Source organism: Pristiophorus japonicus, chromosome 10, assembly GCF_044704955.1.
Source record: "Pristiophorus japonicus isolate sPriJap1 chromosome 10, sPriJap1.hap1, whole genome shotgun sequence".
In the NCBI taxonomy this organism is placed as follows: domain Eukaryota; kingdom Metazoa; phylum Chordata; class Chondrichthyes; family Pristiophoridae; genus Pristiophorus; species Pristiophorus japonicus.
The window spans coordinates 125,851,918-125,871,774 of record NC_091986.1 but is presented as its reverse complement, the minus strand read 5'-3'; the positions used below and the strand labels follow the sequence as shown (position 1 = coordinate 125,871,774).

The 19,857-nt window shown below is 41.8% G+C and overlaps 1 protein-coding gene across 3 annotated transcripts in view; it reads right to left on the bottom strand.

Annotated features, from left to right (window-relative positions):
* Nucleotides 1-19,857, bottom strand: part of tenm4 (teneurin transmembrane protein 4) — a 969,538-nt gene that overhangs the window by 266,099 nt on the left and 683,582 nt on the right. For all 3 annotated transcript variants that reach the window (XM_070892063.1, XM_070892064.1, XM_070892065.1), the window contains 3 exons: nucleotides 19,344-19,514; nucleotides 6,284-6,498; nucleotides 2,209-2,419 (listed from right to left, as the gene is read on the bottom strand). In XM_070892063.1, the coding sequence (XP_070748164.1) occupies nucleotides 2,209-2,419; nucleotides 6,284-6,498; nucleotides 19,344-19,514 (597 nt within the window). The remainder of the gene's footprint in view (nucleotides 1-2,208; nucleotides 2,420-6,283; nucleotides 6,499-19,343; nucleotides 19,515-19,857) is intronic.

The following is a 19,857-nucleotide window of genomic DNA, read 5'->3' as shown; positions in this document are numbered from 1 at the left end:
CAGGGAGGCAACATACCATCCTGGAGTCTTGGTTGCAGCCGCAGAAACGTCTATCTATTCCCCTTACAATAGAATCCCCTACCACTATAGCTCTCCCACTCTTTTTCCTGCCCTCCTGTGCAGCAGAGCCACCCACAGTGCCATGAACTTGGCTGCTGCTGCTCTCCCCTGATGAGTCATCCCCCTCAACACTACCCAAAGCGATGTATCTGTATGGAATCTTCCAGATTTTGGTCAGCTTGCGTTTGCCAATTCAAGTCAATTTATTCAGTTACTGGATCTGGGTAAGAATAAACACTGGTAAAATAAAAATAAAATGCAAGACAAATGCAGAATTCAGCACATTTGGGATTGAAGTGCCAGCCATAAACCAAGTTGGCGATGTGCTCCAGAGATACGGTGCCGACTACAATTTAATATTTGGAACCAACTCCAGTGGAACATTTAGTCCAATGATAACTGTCTGAATAATTACATTCTCAACAGTTTTTATCTCGCATTATGGTCGATTTGGTATATCTGATGGACTGTTACAGGTCATTTTAACCTTACATGCCCAGTTAAAATGACATCATATCATTTCAACAACAATATTTATTCCAATAATGATTTTCCTGTTTATTTCACTGAATGGGAGATGCAAAATTCTAATTGCACTTTCAACAAATGTGAACGGCTTGAAATATTTGTAATGATGCAAACTATTTATTCAGTCTGTCTTGTACTCCAAATTGATTTAAACGAAGGAATATTGCATTGAAGAACATAACTGGCTCGGTTGGGGGCGGTGAGGAATTATGAAATCTGCACATTTCATTTTGTGGTTTCAGGAAAGTTTGCAACAAAAGGGCAAGAAATGCAACGCCTTCAAAATTCTTAGTTCAATAATTTGCATATCACAAGTATTTTTAATTAAATATTAGAAAGGATCATTCAACATATCTAGTTAATTAAATTTAGGTCCATGTTCCGATCACGTTTATTTCCCTCTTGCAATGGTTTTCAGCTTTTTATGTAAACTTATTTGGCCAAAGATTGTAGTCGGCATCGTATCTCTGGAGCACGTCGCCAACCTGCGAAGGAAATACGCAGCGACCTGATGGCGACCCTCCTGCGCAAACCTGCGCTCTGACGCTGCAAGTTGGAGGGCAGCGTAATGGCCCACGGATCTCAGGGACGCAGCCTGTGCGGAAGTGTATCTGGGATCATGTGGGCCTGGTCCTCCAATCGGAAAACAGATGGTCATTCATTCATTTAAATTACTGCACTGCTTCATTACTATTGCCTTTAAAATATTATCACATTTAGCTTTTATAGTGGGAATCCAATTTATTACTTATAATTCCCACTTCTAAACAAATACTGTGCACTGTGCAGAAAGTTATGAAATATTTTTCAAAACCTGCAACTTTAACATACACTTGGATTGCTTCTCATAAAATCTCATATCATTTAATTAAAGAAAAGCATTTTTTTAAATCTCGGCTATCCCCTTACACATGTGGAAACAGGCCCTGCTCCTGTTTCCATCAGCTGTAAAATCTCCATACATAATTGCTGGGCAGTTGGTGGGCAAACAGGCCAACTCTGTCAGCAATTCGGGTTTCAGAGAGGATCGTACGTTGATAGACCGCTAATTCAGGATTTAGCACAAGCGCTTGAGCTTAAATTCCGAGCTCGTGGTGGATTTCAAAGGCGGTATGAAAATCTGGGCCAATGTTTGATAGGTCATAAGATGTTGCTCCCAGAATTATTTTTGTTCCAAGAAAGTTAATGATTAATACAACAGTTTGAAACAGAAGAGTTAATGCAGCCACAAATTCCCATTTTAAGAATACATTGCTTACATACATTAAGGTTAAATTATTAAAGAAATGAATCTCTCCATATTCATTTCTAAACTAAAACCTGCACAAACTGGCAGATGATGAGTAAAGTGGATCAATACAAAAGTAAATATAAAATGGATGATGGAAAGTTTGAGTAGTTAACATAATTCAGAATATACAGGTCAGATGAACAAGGACCTTGAATTTGTCACAACTATGAACCTGTCTTATGTATGAAATTGCAGACCAGTTACCAGTTCCTTTCTTTCACAGAAATGAGGGATGAATTGTGCATTGTGAAAAAGATAACTAATAATTTGATTGGTACATTTCACAATCTTTTAAAATGCATTTGTCTCATGTTCGAGTAAGAGCTTACCTATGGCAGTGGTTATAAAGGAGACCAGCTCCATCTGTTTCCCATCATTGTAGAAGGCTAAATGCCAGATTCCAGAATCCAGATATCTGATGAATCCTGTCTCACGATTTGTCAGAGGGATCAAGCTTCTGTGCTGGTGGTGGAATCCCTGCAGACTTCTTACTTCCTGTGCTAGCAGACGTCTGCCATCCAATAATTCCACAAAGCCAAACTACCAGAAAACAGTGACAAAACATCCTGCTGTAATTGCTGCATGATAACCACAGTATGCATCAATCTCAAAGTATCACCTGCCCTATACAATCAACGTTTGTCGAAATACTGCACAAAATGTTACTCCCCAGGGCCAGCTATGCAGGAGCCGACAATGGTCGACTCCATTTAGGCAATGGTTGATGTTCTAAATCAGTCTATTCCCTTGCCTCGGATTGTCTTGTTCAGTTTTAAAACCATCGTTTATTGCACTCAATCGCGCCCGATTCCAACTCTAGTTTTGCTTTAATGATCCAGGCACGTCTTCTTCAAACTGCAACATGAACATTCTGTAGATGAAATCAACTCAATGATGTTTTTCAGAAACACAGTAAAAACTACTTTGTACCAGTATAGCTGATACTTTCAAAACAAAACCTAAATAACATTGATGCAACGCTAAGCTATTTTGATGCAGTATGTACTGCAGGAGGTGTTCGGAACTACAGCCATGGTAATTAGACTGCGGTGGGTGGGGGAGGGGGTCCCCGAACCTACAGAATTTAGGAACACATGCTAAGAATAATATAAACCTGATGGATTAAGGATTTGAAAAGAAAATTCAAGATGGAGATGAACATTTGGATCAAATGCTTAGCACGAGACTTGCCTTAAAAAACAAAAGATTTCATTTGTACTTTTACACGTCAGGAACTGAATGCACTGATCCTAGGCACAATAGTGGGTCGTGTTTCCACTTTGGGGGCAATTGCCGATTCCGGCACAAATCTCGGCAAAAATTGCAGCAGTTTTGAAAAGTCTATTTCTTCCCCCGGCCCCAAGTTTCTGCTCAAACTCATTTATATATTGCCAAATGCAAAAACTGGTATGAACCAGTGCAATTGGGCAGTGTTTTAAATGTAATTTTAAAACAAAAATTTGGTTTCAAAAATTTACCTTTAAAAATGGTAAATTGGTGAAGTTTGATTAAAACAGCTGAAAATGGGTTTATCACAAAAAATAAGCATTTCTAATTACAGTATCAATCCATCACCCATGAGTAATCCAATTTTAAATTACTGAAATTCACTTAAAAAAAATAAAGCTTTTCTGGTTATATTAGGATACATTTGTCAATTTCATTAAATGAAATCAAAAATCACATTTAAAGGCTTAAAAAATGAACCTTTTAGTACTCTTGCGCCCAAAAGAACCAACTTAATTTGTAAAGGCTCCCTGAAGGGCTGTAAATGAGCAAAATTAGCGGAAACTCCCAACGGTGAACGGTGATTAATTTACTCGGGGAGTGTGGCAGTTTTGTGAGCGGGACCGGTTTCCAGCATAATGTTTTTAAAACTAGCTCACGAGATTGTGGAAGCTCATTTTGTGCTGAACACAAATTCCGCTTAAAATTCCACTATCTTTTGTGCCGCTTATGCTGATTTTGGTTGAATTGCGCTGAATAAAATAGCACAATTGAGCGGAAACTCCAGGCCACTTAAGTGACATTCTTACAGTGCTAGTGGTATAAACAGAGGCTCGGAGTTCTGAAATTCATGAGATTGGGGGTTGAAATTCGGTATCACACCGTTTGGGGGTGGTAACTGAGGCAAAGGCGGGACTTCCTGCCGCCGGCGTGGAAGTCCAGTTCCAGCTGCGAAATTGGAAGTACCGCCCCGGAGAGGAAGAGGAGCGCAATGTTGGGAGCACCACTTCTTCTCGGGGGCGGGACCAGAGCGCTAAGCGTGCGAATTTTCCATGCTACGTGGCCCTCCCCTTCCGTTAAAGCGGTGGGCATGCTGTGAGCTCTGCAGTAGGGCGAGGGGCCTCCACTACACCACCGGGGATACGGGGTGCCATGGCCGCAGCCCAGAATAAAAGCGGAATGCCGAGCTGCACCATCGGGGCACCGACCCCGCAAAATACACCACGACAGGCCGGACCAGTAAGCCGGCCAGGAAAAGAAAATGGCACCATGCACCTCCCCTTTACTTTTCTTTCCGCAAGCAGAGTGCGGCCCAGTTCGCAACCCACGAGGCTGGCGCGGACATCGCCTGAGGCGACCTCAAGGGGCGCTGCCCAATTTCCGTTGTGGAGCTAAAGCAGGTTACTGCGCACGGCAATTACATCATAATTGCCGTCGCAGCGGCTTGGGGCGCTACAGGTGGGAGCGGGGCGTTGCCGGTTTTGCGCCTCCACTAACTCCTGTGCGATTTGGTGGGAGGCAGTAGAGTCCTCCCCTGCCACCCCCAGGGGCACTAACGGGAGACGCAAACAATGCTAATTTCTCCCCCTAGATTTTTCATCTATTTCATTAATATAATACATCATACATCAGGTGCTTGAGAAAGGTAATTAAGTTGTACACCTCACTTGCGGAAGGATTTTCTTGGTGAATAAGCTATTAGGCAAGGCCATTGAAGAAGATAGTACAAATGGGTTTGAGATGAATTTCTGGAGAAAATATTGCAGGATATTATGAGAAAGCAGGTTGTAAGGTTGATCTATGAAGAAGAGAATTGCTAGTTTGGACCCAATGACATTTTCCCGTTCTTAAACATTGGGATATTATACTGTCTGGGCACTGGAGTTATATTTGAAATTGATGCTATGGATTCCTTATTGTTTACCAGAAAGGCAAACACAAGACTGAAATCTGTTAAAACCTATTTTTCTTCACAATAAAACTAAATGAAACACTTTCAGCTGCTTCTCTATATTGTTTATATACTATTAGGTGATATCCTAATCACTTCTATATTGGAAGTTTAGGATTCTTGCAATCTGTCTTGGACCTATTGTTTTGGGGAGACTTATTGTTGTAGTAAAAAGACTTCTCTTCCTCAAGGTGGACTCCCTGATATAAGGAATCGACACCTGCCCATATTGTATAGCGACTATGGAATCACGCAGACGAAACCTCGGTTTACCGGTTTTATTATTCGAACATGCTCGGGAAATGTTCCGATGAACACTTCTCCGATCAGAGCTTTTCCAATTACAATTATACAGTTTTCCGAAGTGTGCGACTCTCCTACAAAACCACCGATTGGCCTACTGCTCAGACTGACTCGGAGTGGTCCTCCCCCACCTGTCCGTCTCCCATGACATGTCACCCTTCTAGAATGTGTTCAACTTTGCCTCAGTTTCTCATGACATGTTGATTGACCTTGCTTCCCAGGGTATGCTATCTTTCAAGGCTGTTGATTCTCCACTGCCCTTGTTATTCAGTACTGAGTGTATATTTTCATCTTGTATCAGTCTGTGCTAAGGGTCATTGCCGTGTTGGCTACTTAGGATGGCTCATTAACTATCAGGCATTGCTGCCTCCCTCTTCTTAACCCAATGTAAGCGAGTGTATAAGCGCGCTTTACATACATAAGCGAGTTTTACATAATTGGTCAATATTACAATCCATACCGTAAGACAGAGGAACTCCCGATTCCTCAGAACCTCCTAATTCCCTTATGTTTGTTTCTTACTCAAGTTTACTTTTTACCCCCTTACGCATTGATAGGATAGTTTATGGTCATTGAAAAGAGTGGTCCTAATGGGTCAACTGGCTTTTTCATGTTCCATTTTTTAGGTTTTTATGTGTTAGCTGAGACAGATACTTTCAGTCTTGCCGAAGGTAGTTACGAGCTTCCTATTGGTCTGATCTCCATCAGTGATGGCACTGCCATGGAAAGTGGAACATTGACTTACGGGGCTGAATGCCACTGATGTGCCCTCTTGCCAGTCTTGACACCAAGAGGCTGTTCCCGAATGGTTACACTCAGAGAAAATGGGAGATTGTCGCATCTACCCAAGATTAAACAGCCCACTGATTAAAAAATCTTGCTACTTTACTCAAATGATTGAGTTAATGTTCAATGGTGTTTACCTGAGTGTGAGATGGTGGAAGGCCGCGTCGACCATAAATCCCAACTAGAGCATCCTTTCCCAATGACACGTTGAATTTCAAATACATTGGATGATCGATGAACACTTGGGTGCGCCAGAATAAGCCTGCTGGTATCTTCTGGGTGACTCTCCGCCCAACATCAATTTCTCCTGAATCTATATAGCTATCTTCTGGGATTAAATTGTCTGTTTTTCCTGTGAAAATATATCAAGAGAATTGTACTTTCTTGTTAAATGAAGAGAAAGTTGCTGCACTGATACCTGAAGGCGAACTGTTCAAAAGGATTCCGATTTAGAGTACTTTAGAAGAAGGTAGAGAAAGGGGGAAGCAAAATCATAATATGCAGAGACAAAAACTAAATGCAGTGTTTATTACCCAGCTTTGCGTAATGATCTTAGAATCTGAGCTACTTTCCTCACTTTTCACAAATAATTTCAGAAGCATCTAAACAAAAAATCTGCAATTTAGGTTTTCCAAAATCTGAGACAAATCGTTACTACAGACTGAGCTAGCTAAACATTCTAATGCTGTCAGTTACAGATTGGTGAAATTACATTTTGATTCACTAAAATTTAGCTCTGCTGATCTTGTGGACAATCCTGTGGCTTGCTATCTGAAGGTTATTGATTTTGCATCACATTACTGTACACCTATAACAACATTTAACTGTTACAACTGCCTTTTTAATATAGGGCTCTCGGGAGGCTAACTATCTGCCATTCAGGCACAGATCTGCCTGGACAATTCCCAACCTTGACAAAGAGAATTCTCTTCATAGTCTTATTATGTGATTCAGAAAAAAGCATGTATTCAATTCACTGATCCGTAATATTCAACTTTGGCTGTTGCTCTGCAGTTTTGTGCTGTCAGTTATAATTAGTAAAATCACTAACTTTTGTTAGTTATTGGCAAAATTTTTTAATTACCAGAAACAATATCACACAAGATTCCCTTTTAATATACCTTTGCCTTCTAATGAAGTTTGCAGTGATTTTTGGCTTATGTTGTGTTGATGTGTTTTCTGGATTGACAAAGCATGCTTCATTAACAGCTATTGAAATAAATGGCATTAAGAAAAGACTTGGCTTCTCACAACGGATCATACGTAAATGTTTTATTTGAAACTGTACTACCTGTAATACAGTTTACGCCTGATAATTCAAAGTTGTTTCTGGAGCTAAAATGTTTAAAATTATCCAGTACTGGGTACTTCGAATTCTGCAATATAAATTAAACAGCAGGATCGGAATTTAATGCAAAGAAAATTAATTATTAGATAATTTGAATTAAGAAGCTTTAAATTAAAAGACATAGACTGTATTTTTTTGTTTAAATTGAATTTTCAAGTGAACTGCAAATTCCTCTAAATTTCTAGAATTATTGTTCAACCAACCATTTAAAACATTACGAGCTGGATTTTCGGTCTTCTGCATCCCCTGTTAGCGCCCCACAGGGGCAGCAGTAAGCACTTCCGGGCAGGCAGCCAGCTTCCAGTGCCCAGCCGAAAAATTAGGTGCTGGTTTGGAGAGGGCGCAGGGCATTAGCGCCCGGAAGTGGTGAGCTGGTGTGCAGCACCCCTGGTTGTGACACTGGCTAAATTTTTGGTTGCATCCCGACCCATAGCGCTCTGTAGAGCGCCCTGGTGGGAACACCTGTGGAAGAAGGCATTCCAAGCTGCAGCAGCCACATGAGGTAAGTAATGGCGACCTCCGGTAAGTGTGATTATTTTTTCGTGATTTATGTTGTGGGGGCATGCATTATGTATTGGGAATGTTATTGGTGGGTTTCTTTCAGGTTTTTTTTCCCCCTCAGGCCTCTCTCAGGGAGCTCCGAGGCCGGCTATTCAGCTCGGGACTTTTGCTTGCTCATCCGGCCTAGCGCCCTAAAAGATGTGTGCAACGCCTCCCTGAGCGTTCCGCTCCACACGCAGGGCCCAGCTGATGAATTTTGTGGCTGAGGACGCAAACCATTTCCCGGCACAAATTTTATAGCCCAGCGGTTCCAAAATGACCAGAACCGAAAATTCAGCCCTAAATTTCTATAATACTCATCAACCTGCAGCCTCCACAAATTACAACTCATTCACACCATGATCTGCAAAGTAACCTGCATGGTCCCCATCATTTCCCAGTTCCACTAACTTGCCATGCCCCAACAAACTGACTAAGATATATGCCATTGCTTTCAAATTCCTGCCCAGCTTCATCCCTTTTTCTAGTGCTGTTGGGGTGGGGTTAAAATAATATGGCAAGGGGATGGGAACCTATGCAGGGAGACAGAGGGAAGTAAATTGGGGGTAGAAGAAAAAGACAGAAGAAAAAAATCAAAATGGGCCTCATTACAGCCAAATTCTAAAGGGACAAAGTGTGTTAAAAAGCCAAGCATGAAGGCTCTGTGCCTCAATGCGAGGAGTATTCGTAATAAGATGGACGAATTAACTGCGCAGGCCGCTAATAACGAATATGATATAATTGGGATTACGGACTGACCAAGGCTGGGAACTCAACATCCACGGGTATTCAACATTCAGGAAGGATAGACAGAAAAGGAAAAGGAGTTGGGGTAGCATTGCTGGTTAAAGAAGAAATTAACGCAACAGTAAGGAAGGACATTAGATTGGATGATGTGGAATCTGTATGGGTAAAGCTGTGGAATACCAAAGAGTAGAAAACGCTAGAAGGAGTTGTGTACAGACCACCAAACAGTAGTATGAGGTTGGGGACAGCATCAAAGAAGAAATTAGGGATGTGTGTTATAAAGGTACAGCAGTTATCATGGGCGACTTTAATCTACATATAGATTGGGCTAACCAAACTGGTAGCAATACGGTGGAGTAGGATTTCCTGGAGTGTATTAGGGATGGTTTTCTAGGCCAATATGTCAAGGAACCAACTAGAGGGCTGGCTATCCTAGACTCGATGATGTGTAATGAGAAAGGACTAATTAGCAATCTTGTTGTGAGAGACCCCTTGGGGAAGAGTGACCATAATATGGTAGAATTCTTTATTAAGATGGAGAGTGACACAATTAAATCAGAGACTAGAGTCCTGAACTTAAGGAAAGGTAACTTCGATGGTATGAGACGTGAATTGGCTAGAATAGACTGGCGAATTATACTTAAAGGGTTGACGGTGGATCGGCAATGGCAGACATTTAAAGATCACATGGATAAACTTCAACAATTATACATCCCTGTCTGGAGTAAAAATAAAATGGGGAAGGTGACTCAACCGTGGCTAACAAGGGGGGATAGTTTTAAATCCAAGGAAGAGGCATATAAATTGGTCAGAAAAAGCAGCAAACCTGAGGACTGGGAGAAATTTAGAATTCAGCAGAGGAGGACAAAGGGTTTAATTAGGAGGGGGAAAATAGAGTATGAGAGGAAGCTTGCTGGGAACATAAAAACTGACTTCAAAAGCTCCTATAGATATGTGAAGAGAAAAAGATTAGTGAAGACAAATGTAGGTCCCTTGCAGTCAGATACAGGTGAATTTATAATGGGAAGCAAAGAAATGGCAGATCAATTGAACAAATACTTTGGTTCTGTCTTCACGAAGGAAGACACAAATAACCTTCCGTAAATACTAGGGGACTGAGGGTCTAATGAGAAGGAGGAACTGAAGGAAATCCTTATTAGTCAGGAAATTGTGTTCGGGAAATTGATGGAATTGAAGGCCAATAAATCCCCAGGGCCTGATCGTCTGCAACCCAGAGTACTTAAGGAAGTGGCCCTAGAAATAGTGGATGCAGTGGTGATCATTTTCCGACAGACTATCGAGTGTGAATCAGTTCCTATGGATTGGAGGGTAGCTAATGTAACACCACTTTTTAAAAAAGGAGGGAGAGAGAAAACGGGGAATTATAGACTGGTTAGTCCAACATCGATAGTGGTGAAAATGTTGGAATTAATTATTAAAGATGAAATAGCAACGCATTTGGAAAGCAGTGACATGATCGGTCCAAGTCAGCATGGATTTATGAAAGGGAAATCATGCTTGACAAATCTTCTGGAATTTTTTGAGGATGTAACTAGTAGAGTGGACAAGGGAGAACCAGTGGATGTGGTGTATTTGGACTTTCAAAAGAGATTGGTGTGCAAAATAAAAGCACACGGTATTGGGGATAATGTATTGATGTGGATAGAGATAGTATTGATGTGGATGTGGTTGGCAGACAGGAAGCAAAGAGTGGGAATAAACAGGTCATTTTCAGAATGGCAGGCAGTGACTAGTGGGGTGCCGCAGGGCTCAGTGCTGAGACCCCAGCTATTTACAATATACATCAATGATTTAGATGAAGGAATTGATTGTAATATCTCCAAGTTTGCAGATGACACTAAGCTGGATAGCAGTGTGAGCTGTGAGGATGATGCTAAGAGGCTGCAGGGTGACTTGGAGAGGTAAGGTGAGTGGGCAAATGCATGGCAGATGCAGTATAATGTGGATAAATGTGAGGTTATCCACTTTGGTGGCAAAAACATGAAGGCAAAATATTATCTGAATGGCGACAGATTAGGAAATGGAGAGGTGCAACGAGACCTGGATGTCATGGTACATCAGTAATTGAAAGTTGGCATGCAGGTACAGCAGGCGGTGAAGGCGGCCAATGACATGTTGGCCTTCATAGCAAGGGAATTGGAGTAGAGGAGCAGGGAAGTCTTACTGCAGTTGTACAGGGCCTTGGTGAGGCCTCACCTGGAATAGTGTGTTCAGTTTTGGTCTCCTAATCTGATGAAGCACATTCTTGCTATTGAGGGAGTGCAGCGAAGGTTCACCAGACTGATTCCCAGGATGGCAGGACTGACATACGAGGAGAGACTGGATCGACTGTGCCTGTATTCACTGGAGTTTAGAAGAATGAGGGGATCTCATAGAAACATATAAAATTCTGACAGGATTGGACAGGTTAGATGCATGGAGAATGTTCCTGATGTTGGGGAAGTCCAGAACCAGGGGTCACAGTCTAAGGATAAGCGGTAAGCCATTTAGGACCGAGATGAGGAGAAACTTCTTCACTCAGAGAGTTGCTAACCTGTGGAATGCTCTACCGCAGAGAGTTGTTGATGCCAGTTCGTTAGATATATTCAAGAGGGAGTTGGATATGGCCCTTATGGCTAAAGGGATCAAGGAGTATGGAGAGAAAGTGGGAAAGAGGTCCTGAGGCAAATGATCAGCCATGATCTTATTGAATGGTGGTGCAGGCTCAAAGGGCAGAATGGCCTACTCCTGCACATATTTTCTATGTTTCTATACATCCCAGAATACATCCTACACTCCTCTGACATCGGGTTATTCCTCATTTCCTACTCCCTTTGCTCTATCATTGGTGGCCACTCTTTCAGCCTGCCCTCTGGAACACCCTCCCTAGATCCCTCCATCTGGCTATCCTCTCCCTATTTCCACAAATACCCTCAAAATCCTACTCCTTGATTGTGCCTTCATGCCTGCCCTTCCAAGCTTTTCCATTTTTCCTCCTTTTTTTTTATCCTCAATGTAAAGCATTCTTCCCATACATCAGGAGTGCTATAGATCGACCTAATGTATCCTGAGCTGACTTGCAGATGCTAATGAATCATGTTAGATATTTATAAAATGAATGGTAATTGTCGTCTTGAATCAAAGTTCATGAATTGCCATTTAGATTTGTTTCCCTGTGTATATAGTCATTATAAAGCATCCAGTAGTCTGTTTCAACCATATTTTAAAACTCCTACAGTTTAATAAACAGGAATGGAATAGTTAACCGGATCAATGCCCTGGGTATCAAAACATCCTGAGTCAATCTCTTAAGGTGTCCCTTGGTGTGACTATGATTCACAATACATCGACACGTATTACTAAGACAGGTTCAAGTATCTCACTTTGTGATTTTTAGACAATTGCAAACATAAAACATGGCTTTATAAATAAATCACATTCCTAACATCAGAGCATAATCTATAACAGTGAGTAAACGTTAACATTGTTGTTGCCAATTTAAGTGTATCTAAGGGTTAAGTCATGGCAGGAGAGCTCGGTCGGGTGTTATGCTCCTCCTGTACCATGTGGGAACTCGGGGACGACTCCAGTGTCCCTGACGACTATGTGTGCAGGAAGTGTATCCACCTCCAGCTCCTGACGGTCCGCGTTGCGGAGTTGGAGCCGAGGGTGGATTCACTCTGGAGCATCCATGATGCTGAGAATGACGCGAGTATCACGTGTAGTGAGTTGGTCGTACCGCAGGGAAAGGGTCCACAGCCAGATAGGGAATGGAAGACCGACAGGAAGAGCAGTGCAAGGAAGGTAGTGCAGGGGTCCCCTGTGGTCATCCCCCTGCAAAACAGATACACTCTTTGGGTACTGTTGAGGGGGATGACTCATCAAGGGAGGGCAGCAGCAGCCAAGTTCATGGCACCGTGGCTGGCTCTGTTGCACAGGAGGGCAGGAAAAAGAGTGGGAGAGCGATAGTGATAGGGGATTCAATTGTAAGGGGAATAGATAGGGGTTTCTGCGGCCGCAACCGAGACTCCAGGATGGTATGTTGCCTCCCTGGTGCAAGGGTCAAGGATGTCTCGGAGCAGGTGCAGGACATTCTAAAAAGGGAGGGAGATCAGCCAGTTGTCGTGGTGCACATTGGTACCAACGACATAGGTAAAAAAAAAGGGATGAGGTCCTACGAAACGAATTTAAGGAGCTAGGAGCTAAATTAAAAAGTAGGACCTCAAAAGTAGTAATCTCGGGATTGCTACCAGTGCCACGTACTAGTCAGAGTAGGAATCGCAGGATAGCGCAGATGAATACGTGGCTTGAGCAGTGGTGCAGCAGGGAGGGATTCAAATTCCTGGGGCATTGGAACCGGTTCTGGGGGAGGTGGGACCAGTATAAACCGGACGGTCTGCACCTGGGCAGGACTGGAACCAATGTCCTAGGGGGAGTGTTTGCTCGTGCTGTTGGGGAGGAGTTAAACTAATATGGCAGGGGGATGGGAACCAATGCAGGGAGACAGAGGGAAACAAAAAGGAGGCAAAAGCAAAAGACAGAAAGAAGATTTGGAAAAGTGGAGGGAGAGAAACCAAGGCAAAAAACAAAAAGGGATATTGTACAGCAAAATTCTAAAAGGACAAAGGGTGTTAAAAAAACAAGCCTGAAGGCTTTGTGTCTTAATGCAAGGAGTATCCGCAATAAGGTGGATGAATTAACTGTGCAAATAGATGTTAACAAATATGATGTGATTGGGATTACGGAGACGTGGCTCCAGGATGATCAGGGCTGGGAACTCAACATCCAGGGGTATTCAACATTCAGGAAAGATAGAATAAAAGGAAAAGGAAGTGGGGTAGCATTGCTGGTTAAGGAGGAAATTAAGGCAATAGTTCGGAAGGACATTAGCTTGGATGATGTGGAATCTATATGGGTCGAGCTGCAGAACACCAAAGGGCAAAAAACGTTAGTGGGAGTTGTGTACAGACCTCCAAACAGTAGTAGTGATGTTGGGGAGGGCATCAAACATGAAATTAGGAGTGCATGCAATAAAGGTGCAGCAGGCGGTTAAGAAAGCAAATGGCATGTTGGCCTTCATAGCGAGGGGATTTGAGTACAGGGGCAGGGAGGTGTGTTGCTACAGTTGTACAGGGCCTTGGTGAGGCCACACCTGGAGTATTGGGGGATCAAGGGGTATGGCGGGAAAGCAGGAATGGGGTACTGAAGTTGCATGTTCAGCCATGAACTCATTGAATGGCGGTGCAGGCTGGAAGGGCCGAATGGCCTATTCCTGCACCTATTTTCTATGTTTCTATAATCTCCTCATCTTAAGTGTAAATGCCTGGCAAGAGGCAATAGATAGGCCAAACAGCAAGCCAGCATGTTACAGTGGTGACAGTCCCTTATCTGTTTCCTTCTCTCGATCACTCTCCTGTACTATTTTCAAGTACAACCTAAAGATGAATTATTTAGTGCTGCATCAAAGACATCCCAATCTTTGCCCAGTGCAGCCTCTTCTTGCTTTAACTTGCACTTCTGTGGCACTCGTGACACCTCCTTGAAGTTCAGTTTTGCCCATTCTCATCTTTTGTTTCTCACTGAAATCTAATTTCTCCTCTTCCTCACTCTCATCCCTTCTAGTTTCCTTCTTACACATTTCTACTCCAAGCGCTAATTCAAAGGAAATACATGTTCTTATGTTCATTTAACAACATATATAATGCCTTTAATGTAGGAAAATGTCCCAAGGCGTTTTCCCAGGAGCGTTATCAAACAAAATTTGAAACTGAGCCTCATAAGGATTTTTTAGGACAGGTTACCAAAAGCTTGGTCAAAAAGGGAGGTTTGAAGGAACATCTTAAAGGAGGAGAGAGAGAGATAGAGAGGTTTAGGGAGGGAATTACAGAGAATCACATCCCTGCCGCTTGCCATGTATATTTGAATCAGCTAAATTCAATCTCTTAGCTAAAAAGGTCTTGCTCAGCTCACTAAATTAATTTGTTGTCACTATTGCTTTCCTAGCCTTGTTAATGCTTGAAATTAACTTTTGAAATTTTTGTAAAAAATATTGAATCTGTCAACTCCAACTTCCCCTCTGCTCAAATTCTTTATAACTTCAATATTCACCATCAGTAATAAAATACACTTCACCTCTTCCGGTTGTGTGTATGGGAAGTGACATAATATATCAGACACAGCAGTAGTGCCAAGTGCTTCGCATCCTTGCCATTTAAGAATTTGTCAATACATCTGATCTGATTATCCTGGGAATTCAGCAAAACTCCTAAACTTTTTTTTGTTAGGTGTGGTTCAGTGGGTAGCACTCTTGCCTCTCAGTCACAAGCTTGTGGGTTCAAGTCCCACTCCAGAGACTTGAGCACAAAATTTAGGTTGATACTCCAGTGCAGTTTTTTTGATGAAACATTAAATTGAGGCCCCATCTGCTTCTCAAGTGAATGTAAAAGAGCCCATGGGCCTTGAAAATGAGCAGGGGACTTCTCCTGGTATCTTGGCCAATATTTATCCCTCAGCCAATATCACGAAAAAAAAATTATCTGGTCATTATCACATTGCTGTTTGTGGGACCTTGCGGTATGCAAATTGGATGGCGCATTTCCTACATTACAACATACTTAATTGGCAGTAAGTGCTTTAGAACATCCTATGGTTGTGAAAGGCACTATATAAATGTAAGTCTTTCTTTCTCCAATTCTAACTTTTACATTATGTCTGTCTTCTCATCACTGGTACTCTGTCCACTATTTAACCTCTTGCAGAATACACTAACAAATCACACTGTGTAAACCAGCTTCCTTTTTGCTATTATAAAGTAACCAACTGGGAAAATCGTTGCTAATTCCTTGCTGCATTTCACAGCCCAGCTGTTGCTTCCTGTCCCCTGATCCTTCCATTTGTGGCAGCAAAGTAACTGATGTAATTCTAGCTGGCAGGGATGGGTTCATATCTCATTTTAACTCTTCACTCTGATGTGGTACTACATCTTGGTCAAATCATACTCATTGTTCTGCTCTCTGGTAAAAATTTTGCTGATGGCAGTTGGCATCTTGATCAGTCTGAAGTATTTTGAAACAAAATTATCTCTGCTCACAACTCTGTCAATCCATTATTAGTACTGCTAAATGTCGCTTTATTGAAAAGAAGTATCAACTGTTGTTTTCCTGCCCTCCCAGCAGCTGCTCCTTCAGATCCTTTGCCAAACTGTCAATTGTAAATTCTGTGAATCCTCCTTTCTATCTTTCTCTTGCTCTAATGGAAGAGTTGCTAGCTATTCTTAAGAGAACATCTATCTTTCTGGGTTACATTTCTCCTCCAACTCGAATATTAATGATCATGCTGAAGAACTTTCCTTCACTGTTTCACTCTGTTCAACCATTATGATTGAAGTTTTATCCCTTCCACGTCTGTCAGCTTCCCCACTCTCTGGACTCTTGCCTATAGCCATGCTGTGCTGAGATCAAGACAAGGCTACCTTCTTTACTCATTTTTTCTCAGTTTCTCAGAATTGTTGAAGTCTTTCCCTTCCTCAGTCTTCCATTCCTCCCATGTTCTTTATATTCAAAACCAAAGCTTAATATTACCTAAACACGGTTTTCATTTCTACCTCATATTTTCTATTATTGTTTTTGGAACTTGGTGGAGTCCTGCGCTGTGAGACACCGCCAAGTTAATTTTTTAAAAATCTATAATTTAAAAAGTGTAAAAACTGGGAGAAAACGCAGGCTACAAGACTCAAACTCAGATCTGAACAAGAATAAAATATATAGTACCTGTTATTTTACTACAATTCTGAATGGGATTAATGTTCCAACCCAGTCAATTCTCTCAAATTCAGGTGAGCATGCCTCTTGCCCTGCAATGCACAGACAGTGCTCGGCACACTTTATAGTGCAGCAAAAAAGGTGGCAACAGCGCGACAGAAAAATAGGTATTTTTAAAACTTCAATACAGACCCCTTTGTGTCAGTGCTGTTGCGTCACTCAACACTGGATCTGTCCATTTCATAGAATCATAGAATCATAGAAATTTACAGCACAGGAGGAGGCCATTTCAGCCCATCGTGTCCGTGCCGGCCGACCAAGAGCTATCCTACTTAATCCCACTTTCCATCTCAAGGTCCATAGCCCTGTAAGTTACGACTCTAAGTGCACATCCAAATATCTTTCAAATGTGGTGAGGGTTCCTGCCTCTACCACCCTTTCAGGCAGTCAGTTCCAGACCCCCACCACCCTCTGGGTGAAGAAATTTCCCCTCACATCTCCTCTAAACCTCCCCCAATTACTTTAAATCTATGTCCCCTGGTTGTTAATCACTCTGCCAAGGGAAACAGGTGAGTCCTATCCACTCTATCCAGGCCCCTCATAATTTTTTACACCTCAATCTGGTCTCCCCTTAGCCGCCTCTGTTCCAAAGAAAACAGACCCAGCATCTCCAATCTTTCCTCACAGCAAAATTCTCCAGTCCAGGCAACATTTTTGTAAATTTCCTCTGTACCCTTCAGTGCAATCACATCTTTCCTGTAATGTGGTAACCAGAACTGCACACAGTACTCCAGCTGTGGCCTAACCAGTGTTTTATACATTTCAAGCATAACCTCCTTGCTCTAGTATTCCATGCCTCGACTAATAAAGGCAAATATTCCATCTGCCTTCTTAACCACCTTATCTACCTGGCTTGCCACCTGCAGGGATCTGTGGACCTGTACTCCAAGGTCCCTTTGTTCCTCTACACTTTTCAGTGTCATACCATTTAAAGTTTATTCCCTTGCCTTGTTAGACCTCCCCAAATGCATTATCTCACACTTATCTGGATTGAATTCCATTTGCCACTGTTCTGCCCACCTGACCACTACATTGACATCTTCCTGCAGTCCGCAGCTTTCTTCTTCATTATCAACCACACGGCCTATTTTAATATCATCTGCAAACTTCTTAATCACACCCTCAACATTTAAGTCCAAGTCATTGATATATACCACAAAAAGCAAGGGACCCAACATTGAACCCTGCGGAACCCTACTGGAAACAGCCTTCCAATCACAAAAACACCCATCAACCATTACCTTTGCTTCCTGCCTCTGAGCCAATTTTGGATCCAACTTGCCACTTTACCCTGGATTCCATGCACAATTACTTTTGTGACCAGTCTGCCGTGTGGGACCTTATCAAAAGCTTTGCTAAAATCTGTATACACTACATCATACACACTGCCCTCATCAACCCTCCTGGTTATCTCCTCGAAAAATTCAATCAAGTTAGTCAGACATGACCTTCCCTTGACAAATCCATACTGACTGTCCTTGATTAATCCATGTCTTTCCAAATGAAGATTTATCCTGTCCCTCCAGGATTTTTTCCACTAATTTTCTCACCAACGAGGTTAGACTGACCGGCCTGTAATTACTCGGTCTATCCCTTTCTCCCTTTTTAAACAAAAGGTACAACATTAGCAATCGTCCAGTCCTCTGGCACCACACCTGTAGCCAGAGAGGACTGGAAAATGAAGGTCAGAGCCTCTGCTATTTTCTCTTTTGCTTCTCTAAACAGCCTGGGATACATTTCATCTGAGCCTAGGGATTTATCCACTGTCAAAGCTGCCAAGCTCCTTCATACTTCCTCTCTCACTATGTTTATCTCATCTAATATTTCACACTTCTCCTCCCTCATTGCAAAGTTTGCATTGCCCCTCTCTTTTGGTTAAAAAATGGAAATCCGGTATCAACCTCAGGATGTCCCAATGTACTTTAAAGAGAATTAAATACTTTTGAAGTGTAGTCACTATATACACATTGTAATCTGGAAAATGAGAACAACTAAGCTACCTGTTGACAATGATTTTTTTCCTGAAGAAACATTCAAACATTTTCTAACAGCCAGCATGACGAGTAGTTATTTAAACACAATCGCCACTCGTGACATCTACAGGCAGAGAATCAGGTCAAAATAATAGCAAAAGTTTTTGAATTGCAAATCAAAAATTCTTCATAACGCAGCCCTCTAGATATTAATTTAATGACAGAGATGGCAGATTCAAGAAAAGGGCTTTCACCTTGCATTACTATGTTACAGGATGATAAATTTGAAATGTAAGAATGGGAACAATTTGAAGGGTATCCAACTCAGCGCCAGCCATGGAGTGTATTTTAGTTTTTTACAGCAGTGTTTTTGAACACTGCTGCTGTTACTGTAAAAAATAAACCTGACTCCATGATTGCCACCATGTACAATGTCCCCAAAGCAACCATTTGTTTACATGAATAAGTCATGTACATAAAATAACATTGCTCCATTAAAATGTAAACCACCACCATACATTTACTCTGAATGTGACGTATACTAATTTGACAAAAATTCATAAGAGATCATAACATTGTTTGAGAATCAACAAATTCTCTTCAAAATATGTTTTTTTAACAATAAGGCAGAAAAATATTAAAAGGGAACATTGTGTGTACAATTTTAAAAATAAAATTTATAAATGAAGTCATGTATATTAAACATAAAGTACACTGCAGATTTAAAAGGTAGTTTCATAGTATTGATTATGTTTACAGTAGACCATACCTTCACTGGTTCCTTTGCCTTTCCTCTCAGGCAAGTCTAAACCTGTGCCACCAGAGGGAGACAATGTGACGTCCGTTGGCACTGGCCAACTGCTGGCTTTGTTCTCACCGATCTGATACATCTGCCCTTCCATCGGCTGCAGGTGCCAGTTTAGGCCAAACAGGTGCATGGCTGTGATAGCAATGAGAAAAGTCATCTTTTTCTGGCTAGATCACTGCAGGAGTTCTGGATAAATTAGGCACCGATGTACAGTAGTGAGATGGCCTGGAGTGGGGCTTTTCTGTATTTTAAGTCACGTGCTGTCTGTAAATAATCTATATAATGATCCAGTTATCTCCACAAAGTTGCAGTGCAAAATTGTGGGAAACTGGAAAGTGAGACTTGTATCATATATGGTGTAACATTGTATAGGGTTTCAGTACTCAAATGAGTTCTTCGCGAGGCCTACAAAAGGCACAACAACAAAGGTTACAGACTTTATACAATGTTACTACATACTCACATCACATTCTGT